At 37.3% G+C, this 26,118-nt stretch overlaps 1 protein-coding gene across 1 annotated transcript in view; it reads left to right on the top strand.

The window, feature by feature from the left end:
• The window catches only part of Thsd7a (thrombospondin type 1 domain containing 7A), a 401,309-nt gene that overhangs the window by 221,115 nt on the left and 154,076 nt on the right, over positions 1 to 26,118 (top strand). The window contains exons 3-4 of the mRNA XM_041675563.1: positions 3,720 to 3,968; positions 6,385 to 6,566. Coding sequence (XP_041531497.1) covers positions 3,720 to 3,968; positions 6,385 to 6,566 — 431 coding nt within the window. The remainder of the gene's footprint in view (positions 1 to 3,719; positions 3,969 to 6,384; positions 6,567 to 26,118) is intronic.

Here is a 26,118-nt window from a genome sequence, read left to right as displayed (position 1 = left end):
CAGATATCTGTTGACTCTTTGCTAACTTATCTCATTGGTCCTGAAAACTTATCTGATTGGTTCATTGTTAACTCAGCCCATAGGGGAAGTTTGGTGGTCAGCAACTTGTCAGCAGTTTTGTGTAGGTTGGGTTTTTCCCATTAGCTAATACTTTCCCTAAAAGGGGGCTAGCGGCCTCCGGCTTTTATCAGGGATGGGAGTGAAGTTCAAAGTCCCACAGGTCCCAGCATAAAAATGGAATCTTTTCTTGTTGCAGTGAGGGTCTGCTTGTTCGTTCCAGCCGCACGGCTAGCTTAGCCCCGAAATAATCACACAGAAACTGTATTAATTAAAATACTGCTTGGCCCATTAGCTCTAGCCTCTTATTGGCTAACTCTCACATCTTGATTTACCCCATTACTATTAATCTGTATATCGCCATGTGGGAAAGATTCAGCATGCCTGACTCTGGTGACTCCATGACGGCTCTCCCCTTTGCTTTCTTCCTCGAAGAATTCAATTCTGTCTTCTCTGCCTACCTAAGTTTTACCCAATCAGGCCAAGCCAGTTTCTTTATTAATTAACCAATGAAAGCTACATATAGACCAAAACACCTCCTACACCATTTTCTGGCCTTACAATTTTCCTTAGGAGTTTCAGATGAAGTTCAATTCTGAACGCTAGATTTCAAATTTCTTTCCTCTTCTATGTTATAGTTCTAATAAGCTGATAGAGCAATGACTATTTACTGTTTGAATCACAAACTCAGGATTTTAAATTTCTTTTGGCTGTCTTCTAAATATAAGTTTATACACTTTTAACATAAATCTGTGTTTTGCCAAGACTCAAAGGTATGAGTCTATTTCTGTTGTTGTTTTATAGATATCTGTTATTTGCCTTGTCTGTAATATGTATTTCAATATAGACCTAAAAGTTTCAAATGTATTATTTTTTTTTAGTATATAAATTTTTACTTCTGTTCCTAGTTTAAATTTGTCTCAACAGTTTTCCCCTTGGCTAGCAGACACAAACAAGTATCAGTTGTGTCTGCAGTCCACTCCAAATGACTATGGACACTGGACTTGATAAAAACTAATATGGACCAGTCAGTCTAGCAGATGTAAATGTTCCCTGGCTCTTCAACAGAGTCCATAAACAAGATGCTGCTAATAAATACCCCATTGCCTAAATTGCCTCTTTGGTTTTCACTAACATTTCACCTTTGTTAGCTCTTGACAACGATGCCCCAAAGTCAGCCAAAAGCAGTTAAAAAAATATATCATCCTGTAATTCCTGATTAAGAGGTTAAGTCAAAACAAAAACAAAAAAAACCCACCCTTATATAAAAAGATTGTGTATAGTCTTAGAAAAATAAAATCTGTTTTTGCACTAACCACTCAGATTATAGAAAATAATTTGGCTAAAGTTTAAAAAAAATGGCCACCCCCCAAAAAAATTAGACTCTTCATAGGGATGGTTCAAATCCTGGTTTAATAGCTCTCCTTGGTTAATTACCCTTGTTTCTGCTATTATAGGACCCTTATTGGCTTAGTTATCAATTTTGACTATTAGCCCATATATACTTAACAGGCTGGTACAGTTGTAAGACAAAGGCTTGACACTATTCAACTTATGAGTCAGTGTATTAATGCCAATGTATATTATTCTACTTATTTACGTCCTCCAGACATCTGCTGACCCTTTGCTAACACAGGGTCTGCCTGAAAATTTATCTGATTGGTCCATTGTTACTCAACCAATAGGGAAAGTTAGGTGGTCAGCATCTTGTCGGCAGCTTTGTGTAGCTTGGATTTTTCCCATTAGCTAATACTTCCCTTAAAAAAGGGCTAATGACCCAGGCTTTTCTCAGGGGTAGGGGTAAAGTTCAAAGTCCCACAAGTTCCCAGCATAAAAATAAAATCTTTTCCGTCCTCACAGGGATAGATACTGGTTCAACGAACAGCAGCCCTACAAACTGTAAAGGGCTCATTTTATCACAAGGGAATGTGGCATAGTAATATAGTTGACATGTGAGTTTGAGTCAGATAACCAAGGTAACTTGTACTAATAGGCAGTAAACCAGTGGTAAAATTATCTGGAAAAGATTAAAATAGAAGATCTTTCACCTGTACATAGATTATGAACTTTTTAAGTATTACCTTTAGGTCAATACATGCCAATGTGGAGGAAAATAGTATCAAGAAAGGTAATAAAACAGAGAAAACAAATTATGTGCATTTTGTAAAATTGGAGTTATAGGGAACATTATTTGGTTATTGATTTTTCCCTGATTCTCAGAAGTGACTTCCAATATGAGGATAAAAAGTTGCTTATGGCAAAGAAAATTCAATGGCGTTACACCTAAGGACACCATTAATTCCAGCATTTCCATAACATTTGAGCACAGGAGGGCTTTGCTCTGGTGTTGGGAAATAGAACTAACTCAACGGAACTCCTTTTAGGCATTCTCATATGATTTTATGCTCAGACTTTCCAAGTTCAATGAATTGATTTTGATGTTTTCAGCTCTAATTATATTGTGGGAATACAGTTTTCAAAAATATGAATAGTAGTAGGATTAAGACAACAGGATGTAAGTTGTTAGAGTAGAATGGACCTGGCTCCCTCTGCGGGTAATTAAAAAAAATGAATATGGAACCTGAATGAGATGGACTGATCAGTGGCCTCTCCCACCAGGCTGGATAACTGTGATCACAACAGGCTGCCTCTGTCACTGCACAGTACTGAATCTGAACAAGGGTCCAACTCAGAGTACAATTCCAGGAAAACTCAAGCTACTTGGACACTTGCTGTTGACATCCATAATCTTTTGCTTTATTTGTTGACATTACAGTTTTGAATCCATATGCCTCAGTTTCAAGGAGAATTAAAAAGAAAAGAATTTGAACTCAAATATTTTATTGGTAAGATATCTTTAGAGTATATCTCTATAATATGTAGCAGATAAATGTTTTTAAAATATTTACTGTGTATTTAATCATGATATTCACAAGTAGTTCATGTTAATTAGATAAGCTGGAGGCAATACTCAGTAACTAAAAACACTTGCTGCTCCTCCAAAGGACCCATGTTTGTTTCTCAGCATTCATATCAAGGAACTCACAACTGTCTTCAGCTTCTGAGAGTCAGCCACCCTCTACTGAACTCTGCACACACCATATACTCACAGACTTATACATGGCCACATAAAAAAATAAAATTTAAAAATGTAGACATTAAAAAGGTTGATAAATTTAGATAAGCATATATTAACTATACGTCATAAATGACATCAGATTATGATAAGGCACATATTAAATTATGTTTTCTATTCCAAAAATACTGAAGCTAAGTGGTTAGGCTTATCTCAATCAGTAAAATAGAATGGAAATTAACAAATATTAACAGTTTCACATTTCTCTTTTTCTAAATTAAAGTAAACCTAGAATGAATAGCAATCAATGTGATGAACTCAGCTTTCGTCAGTTTCTCTGACTCCCATTATTTCTATTTCTTGGGAGTGGCTTAACAACTCCCGCCAAAATGGAGGCAAGGCAAATATCAATGTTCAGCTTGTTTTTCCACTACACTTTGCAAATGTTGGCATGTTTTCAGTGAAACTGTCAATTGCATGTCCACTTAGCAATTAAACTGCCCAAGCTATTTTATTTGGGAGTGTAGAAGACAAAGTTTATACCTGCCTGTGAGTCTGAGGTAAAAATATCAATGCTTTGTTACAGCTTCTGCCAACAAGAGAAAATGCCCATGACCTTCCAGTCCTGTGTGATCACCAAGGAGTGCCAGGTGTCCGAATGGTCGGAATGGAGCCCATGTTCAAAAACATGCCATGACGTCACATCCCCCGCAGGCACTCGTGTAAGGACAAGGACTATCAAGCAGTTTCCAATTGGAACTGAAAAGGAATGTCCAGAACTTGAGGAGAAAGAACCGTGTTTGTCTCAGGGGGATGGAGCTGTCCTCTGTGCTACGTGAGTAAAGGAAGACTGGATGTCCTCAATTGCCATGACCTTTCAGCTCTCTGATGTCACAAATATTTGAAACTTGCTATATCAGTAATCTAACTTAAAACACTATTTCAGATTCAACCATAGAGAAATGGTGAATTTTCTTAGATGTTTTAAGCAGAACACTAGATAGCTCATTACAAAGTTTATCCATTAAAGATGTGCTTATTCTACAGAATGAAAATATAACTAACAACTTCATTTCCAAATCTCCATAAAGGCTAGACTTTTAACAGCAATTCTTTCAGCGTATCCAATCATATCGGTTGGTGAATTATATTAGTAGATGGCTCACACTGAGGACACTAGATTGAACAGGCTACATATGTCTTTGTTGCAATGAGTCAGCATCATGTGTAGATAGTTGGGTCGTAATCAGTAATGCGGGTAACAATTTTAATTAAAAAGAGTAAAGAACTACAACAAAATTAAGGGGTTTTCAGTTGTTGGGAGTGGAGATTTTTGTTCATTTTTTTTTATTTCATCACCAGCATATATTATGGGGCCTAACACACATTAAGTGCCTAAGAGATGTTCATTGACTTCAGGTGAAATAAAACCAGTTCTGAAATATTTGCCAGTATGCCAGTTTTTTTTTCTTAAAAATACTAATTCCAAGATATAACACTGAGTTATATTAGCAATATTTCTAGTTTATCTGAATATGGAATACTTATAAAGAAACTTAGAGAATATTAGTGCACACACTCCACTGGGAGTGTCTCTGGACTGTCCACACTTTCAATGGACCTGGATATAGTTTAAAATTCATAAATCAGCGAGGAGGCAAATTACTGCTATTAGTATATGAGGCATTATAACCAAAATGACAATGGTTTACATGAGTCTGTCTATAGTGCTTTGCAATCACCCACAGTCTTCTCATAGCAGAAGGGACTGAGAAATCCAGTTCCTTTCTTAATGCTCTCTGGGTCCCTTCTCCATGACAGGAACCAAGGGATACTGCCCAGACTTCTGGATATTGTCTCTCCCAACAGTTTCTTCTGCGTTTGTCTAACTGTGGGGCTTTATCGTTTATCTTCTCAAATTTTCAAATGCCATTAATAAAACAAGCCGATATCGTTGGTTTTCTTTGTCGTCTCCATTTTCTAGGGTAGAACTTTTCTTGGAATATATCAACTATTTATATTATTGAAAATCTGTTTCTATCACAGGACTCCTTAGTATGATCTAAACTGAAATCCCATTCTAAGTATTTTTTCAATGCTTTCTAACTCCCATAGAAAATTCGTTTTTCTGTTTTACTTTCCTCTAACCCTATCAATTATCCATATATCTAGAAATGCTCTTCTTTTATTAACAAGGTTTATTGCTGTTCCTTGATGGCACAATACCACAACTGTGCATCCCCAAACTCCTACTTATAAAAATGAGAATGGGAAGGCCTCTCACTTTCACCAGCAAATTATTCACCCTTGACAGAGTCAAGCACCCAGAACAGACATCCAAGGGCACCTTTAACCTCTTTGTCGGATTGAGATGAGCACATCCACTTATATCTGTGTTAGCCATTAATCTGATCCATGGGGAAGCATCATGGTTAGACTGTCAGAGTGCTACTGGAGCCATTTCCTCGGGGCTTTTAAGGTATCCGCTTTCCTAGAGGTGGAGAAAAGCCATCACTTCCCATTGTTGGTGACATGAGGAAATGCTTCCCTATCTCCTTCTAAGGAGAGTCAGGCTGACAACCCCAACAGTGGTTTCACATCCTAATCTTGATTGGAGCTCTGAGAATCAGGGATCATCTTTTATGCGCTTTCCTGGCAGCAAAGTCAGCTCTTCTCCTCATTCGCTGGCATTCATCAGGAATGTGGGGCTCTTACAGAGCATGTGCACGAGAAACTTCTGACTCTTGACAGTAATGAGAGAGCTCTGAATTGCTCTGTTATATTTTTAAATCTAGCATGCAATTATAATTTTGCTCCGATATGAATAAGCAATTTTCATGCATTTTGTTAAAATCAAAAGCAAGTGTTTGGCCTCGTCATCACTTAGCATGTTTGGCGTTCTGAGACTCAGCCTGCCTTCGTTTATAAGCTCTGAGAAAGGGCAAGCTTGAGTTCAGTTTAATTGCACATGAAATTTCATGTTTTCAGCAGTATGTTCTTATTTCATAAAATATTGATAAGTAACTTCTAGTAGTTGCAATTAAAACAGGCACGGTCTGCATTCAGTTCCTCTAACGGGGTCCAACTGAGGACAAAAACAGCTACTGAACTGAATCTGTGTCAGTCTGAGAGTCTGTACTGCATCCAAAGGAATGGCTTTTGAGTTTAAGTTTTACAACAAAATCTGAAAAGAGTTGAGAAGGGTTTTCCTGCGTAAACCTTGCCACCACTCTTGAATTCTCTTTATCTAGGTACGGCTGGAGAACTGCAGAGTGGACAGAGTGTCACGTGGACCCTTTGCTCAGTCAGCAGGACAAGAGGCGTGCCAATCAGACAGCCCTCTGTGGAGCTGGCATCCAGACCCGGGAAGTATACTGCACACAAACCAACGACAACCCGCTCTCCCACTTAGATACACAAAAGGACAAAGAAGGTAAGTGATTCTCCCCTCAAATAACTTGCTCTTGAAGAGTGAGCAGGTGGTTGTCATTGAGGAATGTAAATGGGCCCATGGGGGACAAGAAGAGCCCCCTACTGTGTTTACTGTGACAAGAGTCCTAGTCAGATAAGGAGTGACCTACTTGATGGTTGGTAAGAAACTTAATACAACTCTGTCTGTGGTTGGGATTGATTTCTTTTATAGATCTCTTAAAAAAAAATAGTAAAGGTCTCTGGCATTGAAATTTAGAAAGAGTAATTAGTTTATAAAACTAAAATTTTATCTTGTATTTTATATGCATATAGCGCAAGTATATAAAATGAGAGAAAAGGATAGTAATTGCACAATTAACTTTTAAAAAAATCTCATTTTGTTAAACTGGGATTAAAAATAAATATAACATGATATTGATATTTCTTGTGTATATTTGGTTTTCAATTATTGCTACTTTGTTAAATATATTATATGCAATTTATTATTTATAATTTATTATATATATTATATTATATTATACAGATTGAGTATGTTATTATCTATTTCCTAATTATATAAATAAAATCTGCTCAGTCTGTATAATGTTACTTAGGTATATATTTCACAACTGGCCCCTTAGTACTGGATAGCCATATTGGGGACTCTTACTTGGGGAAGACTGTTTTTACTGATTTTGACATTCTTTAGTTTCCTATAGTTCTTTATCTAAAGTGGAATCACCATGAGACATCTTCCATCTATAAAAGCATGGATAATGGTACAATCCATGTTCCAGGTTTTGTTTAGGCAGCCGTGTTGATGAGACTTCACAGGTTTGGATTCTCTGATTTTTCTAGGAGACAAATAAGCTTGCTGTTCCTCTGACTCTCACAGTCTTCCCACCTCCTCCTCTTTATGATCCCTGAGCTTTGGATGCGATGCAGGAGTTGCCATGCCTGGCACTAGATACCTGCCAAATACTTGAGCTTGTAAAGTCATGGATATTGAAGGAGAATCTCCAAGTGCTATTTACTTAAACCAGCATAATTTCTAACTACATTCCAAATATTTGTACCTATACTCAGAGATAAGTATAGATCTCACCCCTCCCTTTTATTATATTTTAATCATGGCTTGGGGACTAGATAGATAAGTGTACAAAACAGCAAGTTAATTTAAAATTGACCCTGGCTGCAAGAAGATCACCATGTTATCAGATCAAGTTTATACTAATTACTTTTAAACAGTTCTGCATGCAGTTCTTTATCTGTATACCAGCAAAGCCCCAGAGAATAATTCATTCAGCAGGCATTTGTTGGATATCAGGAAAAAAAAATCACCAGATATCCAAAGACATATATGATAGGGTAACATATGATATATATTTATCATAAAATTCTTAAACTCATCATGAAGGTACACAAAACAATAGTTACAATACACTATGGGGACCTGTACAACCATGAATCAGAAAGGTTAGTGGGAATAGCACTGGGGCAGAATGACGACTGACAGGCTACTTAGGGAAAAGAGGGTAAGGGCAGGAACTGTAGATGTCTGTACGAGGCATGGGGAATACTGTGTGTTAAGGCACAACACTAAAGCAAAGTCAAAACAAAGCACACACATCCTGCGTTTGACAACTGAGAATAGAAGAGAACTTCCTAGAAAGCTTGTAGGTTGAGAAATTTAGAAAAAAAAAAAGCTAGTTGATAAAAAATAAAATAAAAGAAGAGAAAGAAGGAGAAAAATTCTGAACAATAATAATCAAAAAAGGGCGAGGGAGCAAGGGCAGGAAGACAAATGAAGGCTTTTAAAACCAAGATTGGCTCCACTGCCCTAGCAAACGATGCGATGTCAGTGACCAAAGATAAGCAATGAAGGTTTGCATTTGCAACTTACAAAATTTAACTGTTCTGCAGTCCACTAATTTTACCCAGCATGTCAGCTCATTTAGGAGTATAGCCTTAGGATAGATTTTACTACTAATGTAGCTTGAGGTTATAAGGAACCAGCATAAAACACAAATGTTAGTACATTGATATTTTCTTGGCCACTTTAATGGCTGCATTCTTAAGACTTTTAGGTAGATTTATTACAGTAAGCTTTTCAGAGTAGTATAATTTCATTGCTCGAGGTAGATCAGATTTTACTTTCTGAATGTCAATTATGTCTTGTAGGTTATTACTTTCAAAAGATCTTGAGAATTCTGAACTATAACTGGTTATGATTTAAATCATTTTTTCAGAGTCCCCTCACTCCTCTTCTAAACCACTGCAAAGAACCAAAAGTAAAACAGAGAGACAGCAACACAAAATGAATATCATTATTAAGATGTATCTGTTAGAATAAAGCAAATGCCAAAGAAAGGTCAGTAGATACGAAAATAATGACTTCACCTAAAATGAATATTTATGATTGGTATGTATGGCATGAGTAACTTAGGAATGTGTATCCCTTTATGTACTAGGAATATTAATAAGCCTCTTAGAAGTTGTATTTTTTGTTTTGTTTTGATGTGTGCATCAGGTGCATGTGTGTTGTGTGTGTATATATGTGTGCATGTGTGTGTCTGTGTTTGTAAGTGTATGTGTGTGTTGGGCAAAAACAGCTTATATTCCTTTCTTTCCTTTCCTTCCTCAAAACATACATGTGAATGTCCCTTAGGAGTTGTTGACATTTCCCAATAGAAACCCATCCAATGTACCAGCATCCCAGGGGTGACATATGTGGATTATAAACACGAGTGAATGGAGGACAATTGAACCCTATGAAGATTATTCAAAGCCTGTTTTCTTTCAATAAATACTAAAAGGCCAGATCTTATTTATAAAAAGAGACTTCTCAGACCAGCTTCTACGAACAGGCCTAATTAGAAGATAATAGTCTCAAGAAATCTTGACTGTGTTACCATGAACAGATCACCCCATATGCCATCCATATTATACTTATTTCAAAGAACAAATTCCACACTTTCTTTTACAGATTCACACTGTTCTATAGATGTCATTTTCACAAGTAACAAAGTATTTTTAACATCAGTTCAAAATAATTTGACTCAAAATAAATCTCTTCATATATAATCAGAGAAAGCAGGTGATATGATGCTCATATAAACTTTTTTATTATTTTGACAGCTAGGTCTCATTATGAAATTGAATGTTTATGCCCACATTATTATTAGGACAGAATCACCTTTATCACTTTATTCATTGTTATATATACTTTGCTAACTAATTCAAACCACACAGATCACAAAATACTACTGCCAGACTCCTGACAATGTTTCTCCGACAATATCCAACAAGAAAATGACTGTATCTCTTTAAAGGAAAGGCCTGGTCAGATCCACACCGAGGAGTAGTGGAAATCTAATTTTTGTTGATATACCTGATCAGGATTTAAGTAAGCTGTAAATGGTATCCAGCTCATACTAGAATAAAATCAACCCTTATCACATTATGACAGGATAGCACCCATGTATATCTTAGACAGCAGCTAAAAATTATTCTTCTTGGACGCTCATCATCAGTTCTGTAGGAACACATTGATTGCTTCCAGAGATCAAAGGGAAACTGAAGTAGATTTTAAGTACAATAACCTAGGGATCCTTTCGTTGGGTGCAGTTTAAACATGGTTTGTTTTATTGAAACTAAAACAGAGTGAAAGAGTAGATCATACTCGAGGTGATTTACATCATAGAAATCTTGAACAGGTGTTCTGTAGGAAGCACATTAATAAAATCTGTATAAGAGTAGAGAGACTCAGGCTACCAAAAAAAGACAGCCCAGACTGTGAACCTTTGTGATGAAGTACAATAGCTAAAATGATTGGTGCTTAAAAGGAAAATACAGCTGAACTGGACTTTGGAGAAAGGTTTATAAACTCATATTTCCCCATGCTCTATCAAGAACTGAGAATAAAATAATCACATTCCTCCTCAGTATAATGTAAATTCGTTTTGCTCGTAGCTATCTATAGTTTTAATAGTAAGCACAGTTTAGACAGTGCTTTATCTTGAAAAACAAAAGAAGAGGGTACACCTTTCCTGTCCATCACTTTTGAAATAACAGATGGGTGAGACTATTTTACATCACTTTTCCATCAGCAATATGCATCAGAGTATTATGAGCCTAGGAAAGACTTCACAGCTTCATTGATGGGATGCTTAACCGTGTCAGAGAAGAGTGTGCTTTCACACATAGGATTCTTGGCGTGGATCAAGCTATCCCATGACATGTTAATGGTCTCATTTTTTTTTTGAGAGTGAATATAATATCATTATAGGTGTAGATTACAAAAAGCAATGATTGCTATATTTTAAGACTTTCAACAGTAACTATTATACCTTATATATAATAGCCATGCATACAGGTATGTAAAGTGTGGTGATAAACATCCTTACTGAGAGAAATTAAGCACTTTCCATAATGTTTTCACTTGTCTGAATATTCCGTCCCATGCTTGACTAAGTCTAATATGGCAAATTGAAACAAAAATAAAAGGCATGATGGTTACATTTTTGAAATATATCCTTCACATAGGTGAAATGCAATATAATTATAGAATAATTAACACACAAAAAAAACCTTGAAGGAATCAGATCTTTCTTGCCAGTGAGCTCTCTGGAGAGAACAAAAGAGAAGGTCTGACACCCTCTGCAGTTTCCTCAACATCTCCAGGATGTTAAGAGGTTTCAGTCAGTGGGATAAATGCTAATGAGAACTCACCTCCTGGGAATTAGATTAAGGTGGTTAGTGTTCTACCCAGAGGTGACTTCTGGGACTTTTTATGGGAGGAAGGGCCTACCCATGAGATCTCAAGAAGTATTCAAACAAAAAGTACAATCAAAGAAAATACTCTGTTGGAGTAGTTCAGAAGTATTCCTTGCCTTTAACTTAGGTCATGTGCTCAGTGTGCTTACTGCCCCCACTGTAACAGACACAATCTGTTTGAAATTCTTCTGAAAAATGGCTGCTCAAATATGTGAATGGATTCTCCTCTTTAAAACTATCTAACACAGGAAGAGACCATATTCACTCTGCCAGTCACCTATAAATGGGAAGTTAATAGTGCCTCTGAATTTGAATAGACATGTTAGAGCCAAAGATAAAGAAACATTAATGTACTTTGACTGGTTTGGTTACTTAATTTTTTTTTTTATTTTAAAAGTGTTTGAACATTTTTAAACAACTTTATTCATTTTTTTGTGGCTTAAAGTAGCTAGATTCACTGTATTTTGTACTTTTGTCCTTAAGGCTACTTCAAGGGAACCTGAAACAGAACTCAAGAAAGATTCTACTTTTCCTTGTATTCTTGTCATTTCATTTTATTTTATTTTTCATTTCATTTTATTTTTCCTGTATACTTAAAAGTTGCTCTCCCACTTCATTTTCATCAGGATGACAGACTACATTATCTCAAAATCATCTTTTCAAAACTACTTAGGCACCCAAAATGCAATGTATTTCAAATGCTTTTAAGGACAGAAGTGAATTCCTTGACTAAGGAATTCCCAGAACGAAGGAGCAAAGTTATGCTGATGCTTTCTGTGGTTACTTCGGGCTAGGGAATGGTGCAGGTTGAGGGTTATGCATTATTGTGACTTAGGAGAAGTGAAGAGATAAGGGCAAGACACAGAAATAGTAAATTGCTATATCATCTAATGAGGTTATAGCTCTGAGTGAGTGCTTCGGGAATCCCAGCTTCCCTTTCAGGAAGCTGACAGCATAGCAGCTCAGCTTGAGTTGGGAAAATGAGTCTCTCTGAAGAGACATACCAATGGGCCTCTACTACGCAAGTTTTACTTTCAAATTTATGGTTACTCTGGGAGTCCTAAGTGCATAAAAGCTGGGGAAATAATATAGCAAATGGTACCAAGCCAATGAAACCACCTGAAAAAAAAAGACAAAGGTAAAAACTACTAACAGGGATACCTAAGGTGAGAACACAGGACTTTCACAATCCATTGCACCAACAAAAACAGTAAATTTCTATTTCTGGGAAAAATATTATAGTGTTGACATTATATTGAATCTGTGAATTATTTTTCGTAGGAGGGTCATTTTCACAACAGTAATTCTGTCAATCAATGACTGTGGTGGGGCAGTCTTTCCATCTTCAAGTGTATTTCTTGTCTCTTCTTTCAGAGACTTAAGGTTTTTTTATTGTATAAGTTTTTTACCTCCTTGGTTACACTTAATTCCTAGTTTTGCATTTGCTTTTTTTCTGTAGCTATTGTAACTATAAGTGTTTCTGTGATCTCTTTTTTGTTATTGGTATATAAGTTGACTTTGTATCCTGCTCCTCTTTAAAGTATTGATCATTTCTAAAAGAGTCCTGGTGGAATTTTTCGAGACAGATATTTGTATAGTGTGTATAATACCGAGTCTTTAAATAAGAATAATATGAGTTATTCTTCTCTTGTTTGAGTCCGTTAATTTTCTTCTATCATCTTACTTTTCTAGGGCTTCAAGTGCTTTATTGAAAAGGAGTTGGGTAGTGGACATCCTTGTACCCCTCCTGCTTTTAATGGTACTCTTTCAAGTTTTTCTCCATTTAGGTTGATATTTCTTTTGTGCTTGTCATATGTAACCTTTATTATGATGAGGAAGTTTCCTCTAATCCCATTCTCCTAGGGCTTTGGTCATGAAAGTATGTCTTTTGTCAAAGACTTTTTCTGTATCTATTTAAATGCTTATGTGATTTTTGTCTTTAAATCTCTTTTATTCTTCATAAAGTTTTCAACTTATGTATATCAAACCCTCCCAGTATCTACAAGGAAAAGCTAATTTTATATGATATTTATATGTATGCTGGTATTTGTTTGCAAGTATTTTATTGGGTATTTATGCTTATCAGAGATATTGGCCCATAATTCTTCACTGTGTTAGCCACGTGGCTTAGCACCTTTTTCAGTGAGGCAGTCACATCTTGCTTGCTCTGTATCAGGTTTTCTCTGTGTCTGAGTGAGGACTGAAGACTGAATCTTTTCCCAGAATTCTCTTGTTCTCCCTGCCCCTCTTCTACTTCTTGTCTGTTCACCTCTCCTTTACTCCCTGCCTGGCTACTAGCCAATCAGCATTTTATTAAACAAGTACAAGAAACAAATCTTTACAGGGTAAAACCATTGTCCCACAGCAGTAATAACATTTAGTGTAATGATAATATTAACTAAAGTCCTATCCTAAATATTTGTTTGTGGACGTGTATATGTTTATCCATGGAAGAGGCTGGATCAAGTGTTTGACAGTGAACTCAGTTTGTATCTGTTCTCCCAGGTATTACTCTCTTGCAGTCTACTTGGCTTTCATCTGCTTAGTAGATGACAGTTGAGCAACTGTTCAGTTACATTAAATGTTGAGATGTTGAAGATAGAATTTTTCATAAATAGCCTTGATCCTTGTCATAAGAAATCTTAAATCCAGATAGTATTGGATTTACAGCGTTTTTCTATTTGAAGCTCAGAACTTACCCTTCATGAGGCTGACATGGGAAATTCCTACAGACTTGCCAGCTTGTAGCTATCCATGTCAGTCCTGAGTGTGCTGCATTGCAGTCATCTTTCAGAAAGATGGTCCATATTAGTTAATATTATTATTGTTGTGATAAAATACTGCTACAAAAACAATTTAATATAGAAAGGGTTTATTCTACCTTACAGTTTGAGGGGAGAGCCAACGTGGTTAGGAAGGCCTGGCAGATGAAACATGAGCCTGTAGAACAGATTCTATCCAGTCAGGAAGCATAGAGCAATGAATGTTAGTATTCAATTTGTCTTCTATCTTTATTCAGTAAGGAATCTTAGCCCAAGAAATAGTACAACCCAGAGTTAAGGTGGGTCTTCACATCTCAACCTAATCTAACTAATCAATGTACTAACCACAAGCAAACATACCCAGAGAGTCCTCCCCACTTTATGAAAATGAAAACTGCTGATGTTACCCAGCAAAGCTATAATACTACCACATATTTTGTGTCTTGGTTGAGGGTAACCATGATAATGAATCACCCCTTGAAACTGAATTGCTGAGCATTGGGAGTGATTGAGATTGTGGAAAGCTGAGTCCCAAAGCTGATACATTCTTTTTAATGATTTTCTAATTAAGACAATGAATGAACTACTCCAAATACAAATCACTCAAGATGTACTAATAGAGTTGGAGAAGCCCGGCATGTGAAGAACCTCAAACCTGAAATTTCTTATATGCTTCTCAATTAGTCTTTTCTTAATCCCAACATATATTAGCTTGTATATATGGGCAATTTAAGCTTTTATATATGGAAAAAGAGCATCACCACTTTAAGAAGCAGTAGGTCAAACCAGAAAAGCCTTGATTCCATAGTTCTTACATGAGACAAAGGGGAATAAAAAGAAGTCACTACTTGTCTTCAGAGGTGAAATTGTCTCTTCTACAACTCACCACTTACTGAGTCGTATTTGAAGTCACTCGGCTGTACATCTGTAAATTTCCCCATATCTTTCACAAAATTTGGAGGCAACAACATAATGTCATTGTACACCAGTCCTATTACTTGAGATGGAAAGAAATTCATAACTGTTAGTACAGAACATCCCATTAATAAGAGAAATATGGAGTATAAAACGTTTCCTAGCATGACTTGAGGAAGTGGCTATGCTTTGTATTCTTTTTGTAACCCCTAAGCACTTATTTTGTGGAGTCTGTTGAAGATGACTGATAGCTCCAGAAGGAATTCTGAAACTAGCACTCAGGGATGTGCATTGAAGAATGAATAGCATCTTTTTCGCAGGCACACTCCTGCTATGTAGAGACGTAAAAGAAATGGTTTGTGGTTGGCACTAGCTGTTCACTGCCTCACTAATGATTACACAATAGGGAGTAGGTACTCTCTCCAGTGTTAACAGAGGAGTACAAACTACATTGTGGAACTCATTAATATTTATTCCTTCTAAAAGCAATGGGCAATAAAAAGGGAAATAAACCGGGGAGAATAGCAATGGGGAAAGGAAGCCATGACAACAGATTTGTCTTGGAAAAATTTCACTATCTATTGCTTGAACACACACACACACACACACACACACACACACACAAAATCTGTATATAAAATGTAAGGATCCATATTATTATATTATTAGCCTGAAACCCTGTGTAATGCTACTATTACATGAAGTCATTTTAAAAACATATGTATTTACATAGTACATTCTATATAAGTATAACATTGTCAGTTTTAATAATTAAGAATCAAATATTGAAGGGAATGCATTTATTTTGGTGTTAACATACTTTTATAATGATATGCATTTGATGTACTTCATTATCATTTATATTTTCTTTACTCAACAAAGCTGTCTAGCCTTAGTGTTAGAGTCCATTCTATCTATAGTCACAAGAAAGGACATGAGCTTTCTTGATGCTCAGGTCCCCAAAACAGAGACAGATGACATCTACTACTCCTTCATAGATTGAAACGTATTCAGTCACTGCCTGACTACTCAACTATCTCTTCCCATTTTAAGAAATTATGATCTTCATTCATTTTCCTTTATTCAAAGTCCATAACCTTCTTATGGTTCTGCAAAAATTATTATTTCAATATATATGCTTATAGTCTTTTACAATTACTTCATGAATATTAATTTCAACTCCTAAAGATGTTACGCTTCCAAGAGAGGACATGGTGCTTTCTCTCCATTATAGTTCTTTATTATAACACATCCTTCTCCACAAATGTCTCCACCCAGTTACTAGTCTCTCATTTGGAAATACATTTAAGAAAGCTAAAGAGCTCTCTTCAGTTGGTGGATGTGAACTTGCTGGACACCTAACTTACAGTGTATCATCTTGAATCAATCTATTTGACTTATCAACTACCCCTTTCTCTTTTTTTTTTTTTTTTTGCATGTTTCCTTTGACAAGACATAGTGGTACAATACATGTGAGGTCTACCATCAGGACTTTTTATTCCATGGCAAATAAATATTACTTTTGTTTATGTTTGCTTTACTGATTAAATTGAAAAAAGGGGAGGGATTTTAAAAATAAAAGTTTTGCTCCAAATCTTTTGCATGCAATAAAACAGTAATTGTATGTTGGCCTTTGAGAAACCTGGCGGTAGATGTATTATGCAGAGAGCCTCTTTATAATATGTTGTAAATATGTTTAAGTATGCTTATGTTATATATGAAATTACTCCTTTCTTGAGAAAGTATATATTTTTCCCAAAGTTTTCACATTATCATTCTAGAGCAAAAAGAATTATGGATAATTTATTTTTGTAGTTGTTGGAGACAGAATAATTGCAGGTTTCCTTCCTTTGTGAGTCACTGCTTGAGAAGATTAAGGAACACAGTATTGCTTAAAAGTAATAAAAAAAAGTGTTTGTAACTGTATTGTTTGGTTACTCTGAAAAGAATACTTTTCACCTTTGACCTTCACCTTCCATCACACAGGATCCCTGGAAATGTAAAAACTGTATGTATAGGGAACATTATGCCTGAAAACCTTAACTCTTGTTAACATAATAGTAAGACTGAAAAGAAATGGGAAATATTTGGGAAAGAAACTCATTGTTTACGTGTTTCTGATAGCTCTGTTACTTAAAAAGACTTGAATCCATAAGTCCTAACTCCTTAACATATATCAAATGTAATTTTAAAATAAAGGCTCATTTTCAATGAGAAAGATGATCACTTCTTACGGGACTTCTAAAAAAACTAAAATAGGAAAGAAATCAAAGTCACTCATTTGTTGTGGTACACAGTGTTTTCCGTAAATTATATGACTAAGTGGTTAATTAGAAAATAATTTTCCCCTGCACTCTGAAACGAGAAAAGACAAAGCCAGACTTGAAGCCAGCTTTTTCGTAACTAAGTATAGCCATGATTCAAAAATATTTCCCTGCCCTGGGAATCTGCTCCATTGTAAATGTACAGGCTAAAGTAGATGTTTATTACTTTCTCCAAACTACTATTATAAGCTTAGACCTAGAGCCTGTGACCTAATTCAGGAAAATTACAGAATCGTGGGCACACATTTACATGTTTCTTTATTACACTCGCAATTAGTTAGATTTCCTGTCTCTTCACGTCTGTCCTTGCCCTTAAAATCAGTCCTTAAAATCATTCCGTCTCCCGGTATTGTACATATTTCCACATGATACAGTGGAGCACAGTGAGCATTGCAAAGCACACTATCAAGTGAAGATAGCTATTTATTTATTTAAGATTTCTGTCTCTTCCACGCCAACGCCTCCCATATCCCTCCCCCTCCCCCAATCAACTCCCCCTCTCTCATCAGCCTGAAGAGCAGACCGGGTTCCCTGCCCTGTGGGATGTACAAGAACCTCCCACCTCCTTCCAGGTCTAGTAAGGTGAACATCCAAACTGCCTAGGCTCCCACAAAGCCAGTATGTGCAGTAGGATCAAAACCCAGTGCCATTGTTCTTGACTTCTCAGCAGTCCTCATTGTCCACTATGTTCCGCGAGTCCGGTTTTATCCCAGGTTTTTTCTGACCCAGTCCAGCTGGCCTTGGTGAGTTCCCGATAGAACATCCCCATTGTCTCAGTGTGTGGGTGCACCCCTCGCGGTCCTGAGTTCCTTGCTCGTTCCCTCTCTCCTTCTGTTCCTGATTTGGATCTTGGGGTTGGAGTTCGGTGCTCCAATGTGGGACTCGGTCTCTGTCTCCTTGCATTGCCTGATGAGGGTTAATATCCGGGAGGATGACTATATGTTTGTCTTTGGGTTCACCTTCTTATTTAGCTTCTCTAGGATCACAAATTATAGGCTCAATGTCCTTTATTTATGGATAGAAACCAAATATGAGTGAGTACATCCCATATTCCTCTTTTTAGGTCTGGCTTACCTCACTCAGGATAGTGTTTTCTATTTCCATCCATTTGCATGCAAAATTCAAGGAGTCATCGTATTTTTATTGCTGAGTAGTACTCTAATATGTATATATTCCATACTTTCTTCATCCATTCTTCCATTGAGGGGCATGTAGGTTGTTTCCAGGTTCTGGCTATTACAAACAATGCTGCTATAAACATAGTTGAGCATATTTTTGTTGTATGATAGGACATCTCTTGGGTATATTCCCAAGAGTGGTATTGCTGGGTCCAGGGGTAGGTTGATCCCGAATTTCATGAGAAACCGCCACACTGCTTTCCAAAGTGGTTGCACAAGTTTGCATTCCCACCAGCTATGGATGAGTGTACCCCTTTCTCCACAACCTCTCCAGCAAAGGCTATCATTCGTGTTTTTGATTTTAGCCATTCTGGCAGGCGTAAGATGGTATCTTAACGTTGTCTTGATTTGCATTTCCCTGATGGCTAAGGAAGTTGAGCATGACCTTATGTGTCTTTTGGCCATTTGAACTTCTTCTGTTGAGAATTCTCTGTTCAGCTCAGTGCCCCATTTTATAATTGGGTTGATTAGCCTTTTACGGTCTAGTTTCTTGAATTCTTTATATATCTTGGAGATCAGACCTTTGTCAGTTGCAGGGTTGGTGAAGATCTTCTCCCAGTCAGTGGGTTGCCTTTGTGTCTTAGCGACAGTGTCCTTTGCTTTACAGAAGCTGCTCAGTCTCAGGAGGTCCCATTAATTCAATGTTGCCCTTAATGTCTGTGCTGCTGGGGTTATACGTAGGAAGTGGTCTCCTGTGCCCATGTGCTGTAGAGTACTTCCCACTTTCTCTTCCATCTGGTTCAGTGTGTTCAGACTGTAATTGAGGTATTTAATCCATTTGGACTTGAGTTTTGGGCATGGTGATAGATATGGATCTATTTTCATTCTTCTACAGATTGACATCCAGTTTTGCCAGCACAGTTCGTTGAAGATGCTCTCTTTTTTCCATTGTATGCTTTTAGCTCCTTTATCAAAAATCAGGTGTTCATAGGTTTGTGGATTAAAGTCCGGGTCTTCTATTCGATTCCATTGGTTGACTTCTCTGTTTTTATGCCAATACCAAGCTGTTCTCAATACTGTAGCTCTATAATAGAGTTTGAAGTCAGGGATGGTAATACCTCCAGACAATCCTTTATTGAATAAGATTGTTTTGGCTATCCTGAGTTTTTTGTTTTTCCATATAAAGTTGATTATTGTCCTCTCAAGGTCTGTGAAGAATTTTGATAGGATTTTGAAGGGGATTGCATTGAATCTATAGATTGCTTTTGGTAGAATGGCCATTTTTACTATATTGATCCTCCCAATCCAAGAGCAAGGGAGATCCTTCCATTTTCTGGTGTCCTGTTCAATTTCTTTCTTCAAAGACTTAAAGTTCTTGTCAAATAGATCTTTCACTTCCTTGGTCAGAGTTACCCCAAGATATTTTATGCTATTTGTGGCTATTGTGAAAGGTGATGCTTCTCTGATTTGCCTCTCTGCTCCCTTATCCTTAGTGTATAGGAAGGCAACTAATTCCTTGGAGTTGATCTTGTATCCTGCCATATTACTAAAGGTGTTTACCAGCTGTAGGAGTTCTTTAGTAGAGTTTTTGGGGGTCACTTATGTATACTATTATATCATCTGCAAATAACAAAAGTTTAACTTCTTCCTTTCCAATACAAATCCCCTTGATCCCCTTATGTTGTCTTATGGCTATTGCTAGAACTTCAAGCACTATATTGAAAAGGTATAGAGAGAGTGGACAGCCTTCTCGTGTTCCTGATCTTAGTGGAATGGCTTTGAGTTTTCTCCGTTTAATTTAATGTTGGCTGTCAGATTGCTGTAAATAGCTTTTATTATATTTAGGTATGACCCTTGTATCCCTAATCTCTCCAAGACCTTTATCATAAAGGGGTGTTGAATTTTGTCGAATGCTTTTTCAGCATCTAATGAAATGATCATATGTTTTTTTTTCTTTCAGTTTATTTATATGATGGATTACATTGATAGATTTTTGTATGTTGAACCAGCCCTGTATCTCTGGGATGAAGCCTCCTTGATCATAATGGATAATTTTTCTAATGTGTTCTTGGATTCGGTTTGCCAGTATTTTATTGAGAATTTTTGCGTCGATGTTCATGAGTGAGATCGGCCTGTAATTCTCTTTCTTGGTTAAGTCTTTGTGAGGTTTTGGTATCAGGGTGACTGTAGCTTCATAAAAGGAATTTGGCAATAACTCTTCTTTTTCTATATTGTGAAATACTTTAAGGAGTATAGGTATTAGCTCTTTTTGGAAGTTCTGGTAGAATTCTGCATTGAAACAATCTGGTCCTGGGCTTTTTTTGGAAGGGAGGTTTTTGATAACAGCTTCTAATTCTTCGCTACTAACGGGTCTATTTAGATCGTTCATCTGGTCTTGGTTTAACTTTGGGATATGGTACTTATCTAAAAAAAAATGTCCATTTCTTTTGCATCTTCCAGTTTTGTGGCATACAGGCTTCTGTAGTAAGATCTAATGAGTCTCTGAATTTCCTCTGTGTCTGTGGTTATGTCCCCCTTTTCATTTCTGATCTTATTTATTTGCATGTTCTCTCTCTGTCATTTAATTAGTTTGGATAGGGGTAGGAAGGAAGCCCCTGGGCATAAGCTGATATGGGCCAGGGAGAGAGTAGTCGTGGCAGTGGAGGAGCAGCCCCAGCAGAGTGGGGGCGGCTCCCGCAGAATGACCGGGGAGACAAGGGGGTCAGGGAATGCCCCCGCTTTGATTCCTGGGTCCAGCTGAGGACCAAGAACAGTCTCACCGCTCAGGAGGATCTTCTGGGACAGGACCAGGCTCCCCGTTTGCCAGGGACCTCGCCAACAAAAGGCCTACCGCTCTGCAGGCCAGCCACCAAATAACCTACTTGATCTACTCTCAGTGTGGGCTTCACTGATTCATGCTTGGCCCTTCGCGTGTCTGCCGTGCGTCTGTGTGCAGCGCAGGATCTCCGCCGTGTGCGTCTGCCTGAAGATATCTCTTGATCTGTGCATAAATGCCTCTTGATGAATTCAACTCACTCCTAAGCCCTAAACATGAGTTATTTTTCCATGAAGATTATCTACTTTGGAGAACCTACATATTTTTTATAGAAGACTATTATTGTTCTATAAGTAGCATATATCTCCTGGGGAAACAAGAACCACAATCCATCATTAGAAAATGGGGGCTTGTTTCTGCACGTCTAGCATGGAAAGTTCATGCCAGGTAATACAGCAAAATACATTAAGGTAATTTTTCCTTTAATCACATGAAATTACTATAACTGATCATTCTTAAAATTAAAATGACAGATCCATAAGTTCTGACATGCTAGTTCAAATAACTATTGCAAAAGTCAAATTTTATACTGGACTTGTGAACTCTTTAATTGAGTTGATGCCTAAAAATTCCTTAACTCATTTGCCTTTAGTTCTTTGTGTAGGGTTAAGGACATTTGCCCACCCACTTTGGCTCATTGGTGCTACCCTTGTTCAACTTATGTTCATACAGTCATGTTGATGAGACTTTATGGATATAACTTCTGATATTACTATGAGAAAAATAGCTCATGGTAAACTCCATAATCTCTGGGTCACACGGTCTTTCTGCCCACTATTACACAATATTCCCTTTGTCTTAGTTACAGAAGAGTGTTTTGTACATTTATTGAGACTGGGCTCCACAACTCTGCCTTTTGATTGGTTGTGGTTTCTTGAGTATAGTTGAGAGCATGAGAGGTGGTCTTCCCAGGGAAGAGCACTCCATTTTTTTGTTTACTTACAAATATTCAGCACTGAAAACATAATATAAGTAACATTATATAGACTCAACAGGTTACAATTTAAGTTGTGTGTGTGTGTGTGTGTGTGTGTGTGTATGCTGAAACAATTAATGAAAAAGAGGACATGAGCTTGATATGGAAGAATTTGGGGTGATGAAATGAAAAGAAATGGGAAAAAGAAATTAAATTACAATCTCAGAAATAAGCAGAAATACAAAAATACAAAACTTAAAAATGAAAAGCTAGTACCTTAAATTTTGCCTGATTTTCCTTTATTTCTGTTATAAGAAACAGTTTTCAGGGTTAGAGATTTGGCTCTGTGATTACACTTGCTTATTGCTCTTCCAGGGGATCTGGGTTTAGTTCCCAGTACCTACATCAAGTAACTCACAACAACCTGTCACTACACGCCCATGGGATCTGATGCCCTCTTCTGGCCTGCAAAGGCACTGTACCATATACTGAATAAAAACTCACAACATACATACACACACACACACACACACACACACACACACACAAATGAATAGTAAGAAAAAGATGCAGTCTTCTATGCTATTTTTGGTTTTGTTTTATAAAAAATACATAAAATAATAAAATATATTTCTGATTATTTTGGAAATCAATATAATAAATATTACAATGGAGTTAGAAGAAAGACTCATTTTAAAACAATTTCTACAGCTTTTTACTACATTAATATGAAAGTAGACTGCAATGTTGATTCTGAGTATTCCTGGTATTTCTTTTCTGCTTTTGCTATGGCTGATAACAAACAGAATATGTTTAAGGACCTTTATTTTCTTTGAAGTTATAGTGACAGGGAGGAGGGAGAAAAGAGGGATGTCCAATGCTTATAGTATGTGAAACAGTTCTCTAAGTGGTTTGCAATTATTTGCTGATAGAGCCTAAGCCTATGAATAAGTATAATTACTGTTAAATAATATTAAGGTATAGAGTTATATAATAAGTTATACCCATGATTTTTCATCAAATAAGTCTGAATGTATACTTTTTTCCGAAAACAAGTTTTATTTAAATAAGGGTTTAAATATATTACATAACATTAAAACTGAAAGGGAAAAGAAAACCAAAAAACTAGTTTGTTCTTCACATGGTACTAGGGAGCTGCTACCATGGAGTTGAAACATACAGCTAGCCACATGACCGATGGCATACGTTTGGTATTTGTTCCCTTGTCATAAGTTTAATTCATGTGAGGCTGTCCCCACCCTTCAGTTCTTCCAACATCCTTGGAATATGCCTGGCTAAAAAGATTACCCTCGTGGTGAGCCAGATGTCCATGACCCCTGGGAAAGATAACCCTTTCTGAATTTTGCCTGCCTGGTAGGTCACCAGGGGCTTTTGCTAGAGACTCCCTCTTGTGGCATAGCTACTATGGTGTTACCCATTCTCTTCACCTGGACTTTTCAAGTGGTGACATGGGTAGGGGAGAGCCAAGGAGCTGAATGTTTACTTTTAATTGCAGTGCTATGGATTTAGGATTACTAAGAGCAAACCAGTTTGAAATTGGAAAAAGATACTTCCCCTCCAGATACTACTTTTAGAATATTTGCCTTAAAAATTCTAATTCAGCCTCAAAGCCAACGATCTATTAAAGTTATCCTTCTGACGGTACCAAACATTGTAATTCGTGTGTGCATTTGCTTTTGTCTGTTCAGTGAGTGCTCCGTGTATTATGGACACTATTCTGAATTTTGAAAACAGAGCTGTTAACAACCCACACAAACTTCTCTCTGTTGCCAAATGATTTCAATTGAAGGAACCAGGTTATAATAAACAAGAAAATATCATATAACCATGTGCATAGTCCACAGGGTTAAAATAGAGCTACTATATGTTCAGTAAATTTTTATTGAAGAAAGAAAGAATGCACTCAGTAATGAAGTCAAGTCATCAATATGATTAGCAACTAATCCAAACTCTGTCAGTACTAGCTAGGGACAGAAGACCTAAAGAATGCATAATTATTAATATAACACAAAACCTAGCAAGTAAATATTCAAAATCATCAGCAAAATGCTTTTGACTTCTATTTCCTGACAAAATAATATAACTGGTAACATCCCAATGAATAAAACTCTGACATTTGGCAAAACATGTAAAATAGCTATTTCATACACTTTAAAAAAAAAAAGCAGCCATGATTGTGAACACTGTGAGCAAAGCTTTACAATTTCATCTGTGTTTCTCTAGAGATTCTTTCTACCACAGAGAAGGAAAGATAAATGTTGTGTCAGGATGAGCTATGCAAAGAAGTCAACCATCGACATTCTGTGCTGCTGGAGTGACTCGGGTCTGAGGATAGGACACAGAACGTGGGCATCTGCTTTGTAGGGCAGAAGCAGAGTCTAGTTGTCTACTACATTATGCTTCGCAAGTCCTTGACCTGAGTGTGGCTGTATGTATGCAGGAAGAAAGCTTTGAGGCACAATGGTGACCTTTAGCTGCAAAACTGAGAAGTAACGTGAATTCTTTTTTTTTTTTTTTCCCTCGGGTGAGACAGTTCCTGTAGCTTCTTTTTTTTTTAATTTATTTATTTATTAAGGATTTCTGCCTCGTCCCCACAACCGCTTCCCATTTCCCTCCCCCTCCCCCGATCAAGTCCCCCCCCCTCATCTGCTCGAAGAGCACTCAGGGTTCCCTGACCTGTGGGAAGCCCAAGGACTGCCCACCTCTATCCAGGTCTCGTAAGGTGAGCATTCAAACTGCCTAGGCTCCCACAAAGCCAGTACGTGCAGTAGGATCAAAAACCCACTGCAATTGTTCTTGAATTCTCAGTATTCCTCATTGTCCGCTATGTTCAGCTAGTCCGGATTTATCCCATGCTTTTTCAGACCTAGGCCAGCTGGCCTTGGTGAGATCCCAATAGAACATCCCCATTGTCTTAGTGTGTGGGTGCACCCCTCGTGGTCCTGAGTTCCTTGCTCGTGCTCCGTCTCCTTCTGCTCCTGATTTGGACCTTGAGATTTCTGTCCGGTGCTCCCGTGTGGGTCTCTGTCTCTGTCTCCTTTCATCGCCTGATGAAGGTTAATATTCCTGAGGATGCCTATGTGTTTGTCTTTGGATTCACCTTATTTAGCTTCTCTAGGAACATGAATTATAGGCTCAATGTCCTTTATTTATGGCTAGAAACCAAATATGAGTGAGTACATCCCATGTTCCTCTTTTTGGGTCTGGCTTACCTCACTCAGGATAGTGTTTTCTATTTCCATCCATTTGTATGCAAAATTCAAGAAGTCCTTGTTTTTTACTGCTGAGTAATACTCTAATATGTATATATTCCATACTTTCTTCATCCATTCTTCCGTTGAAGGGCATCTAGGTTGTTTCCTCAACTCAAGAACTCAAGAAACTAGACCGTAAAGGGCTAATCAACCCAATTATAAAATGGGGCACTGATCTGAACAGGGAATTCTCAACAGAAGAACTTCAAATGGCCAAAAGACACTTAAGGTCATGCTCAACTTCCTTAGCGATCAGGGAAATGCAAATCAAGACAACTTTAAGATACCACCTTACACCTGTCAGAATGGCTAAAATAAAAAACACCAATGATAGCCTTTGCTGGAGAGGTTGTGGAGAAAGGGGTACACTCACCCATTGCTGGTGGGAATGCAAACTTGTGCAACCACTCTGGAAAGCAGTGTTTCGGTTTCTCAGGAAATTCGGGATCAACCTACCCCTGGATCCAGCAATACCACTCTTGGGAATATACCCAAGAGAGGCCCTATCATACAACAAAAGTATATGCTCAACTATGTTCATGGCAGCATTGTTTGTAATAGCCAGAACCTGGAAACAACCTAGTAACGTGAATTCTAATTGGTCTTAATAATAAAAACTCAGATCACATATCAGAGTAAATGCTGAAAGATC

The sequence above is a fragment of the Microtus oregoni genome, unplaced genomic scaffold, assembly GCF_018167655.1.
Source record: "Microtus oregoni isolate MIOR12 unplaced genomic scaffold, Mior012 000026F_ref0000081, whole genome shotgun sequence".
Lineage (NCBI taxonomy): Eukaryota > Metazoa > Chordata > Mammalia > Rodentia > Cricetidae > Microtus > Microtus oregoni.
The sequence above is the reverse complement of the archived record's forward strand: the minus strand, read 5'-3'. Positions and strand labels throughout refer to the sequence as shown.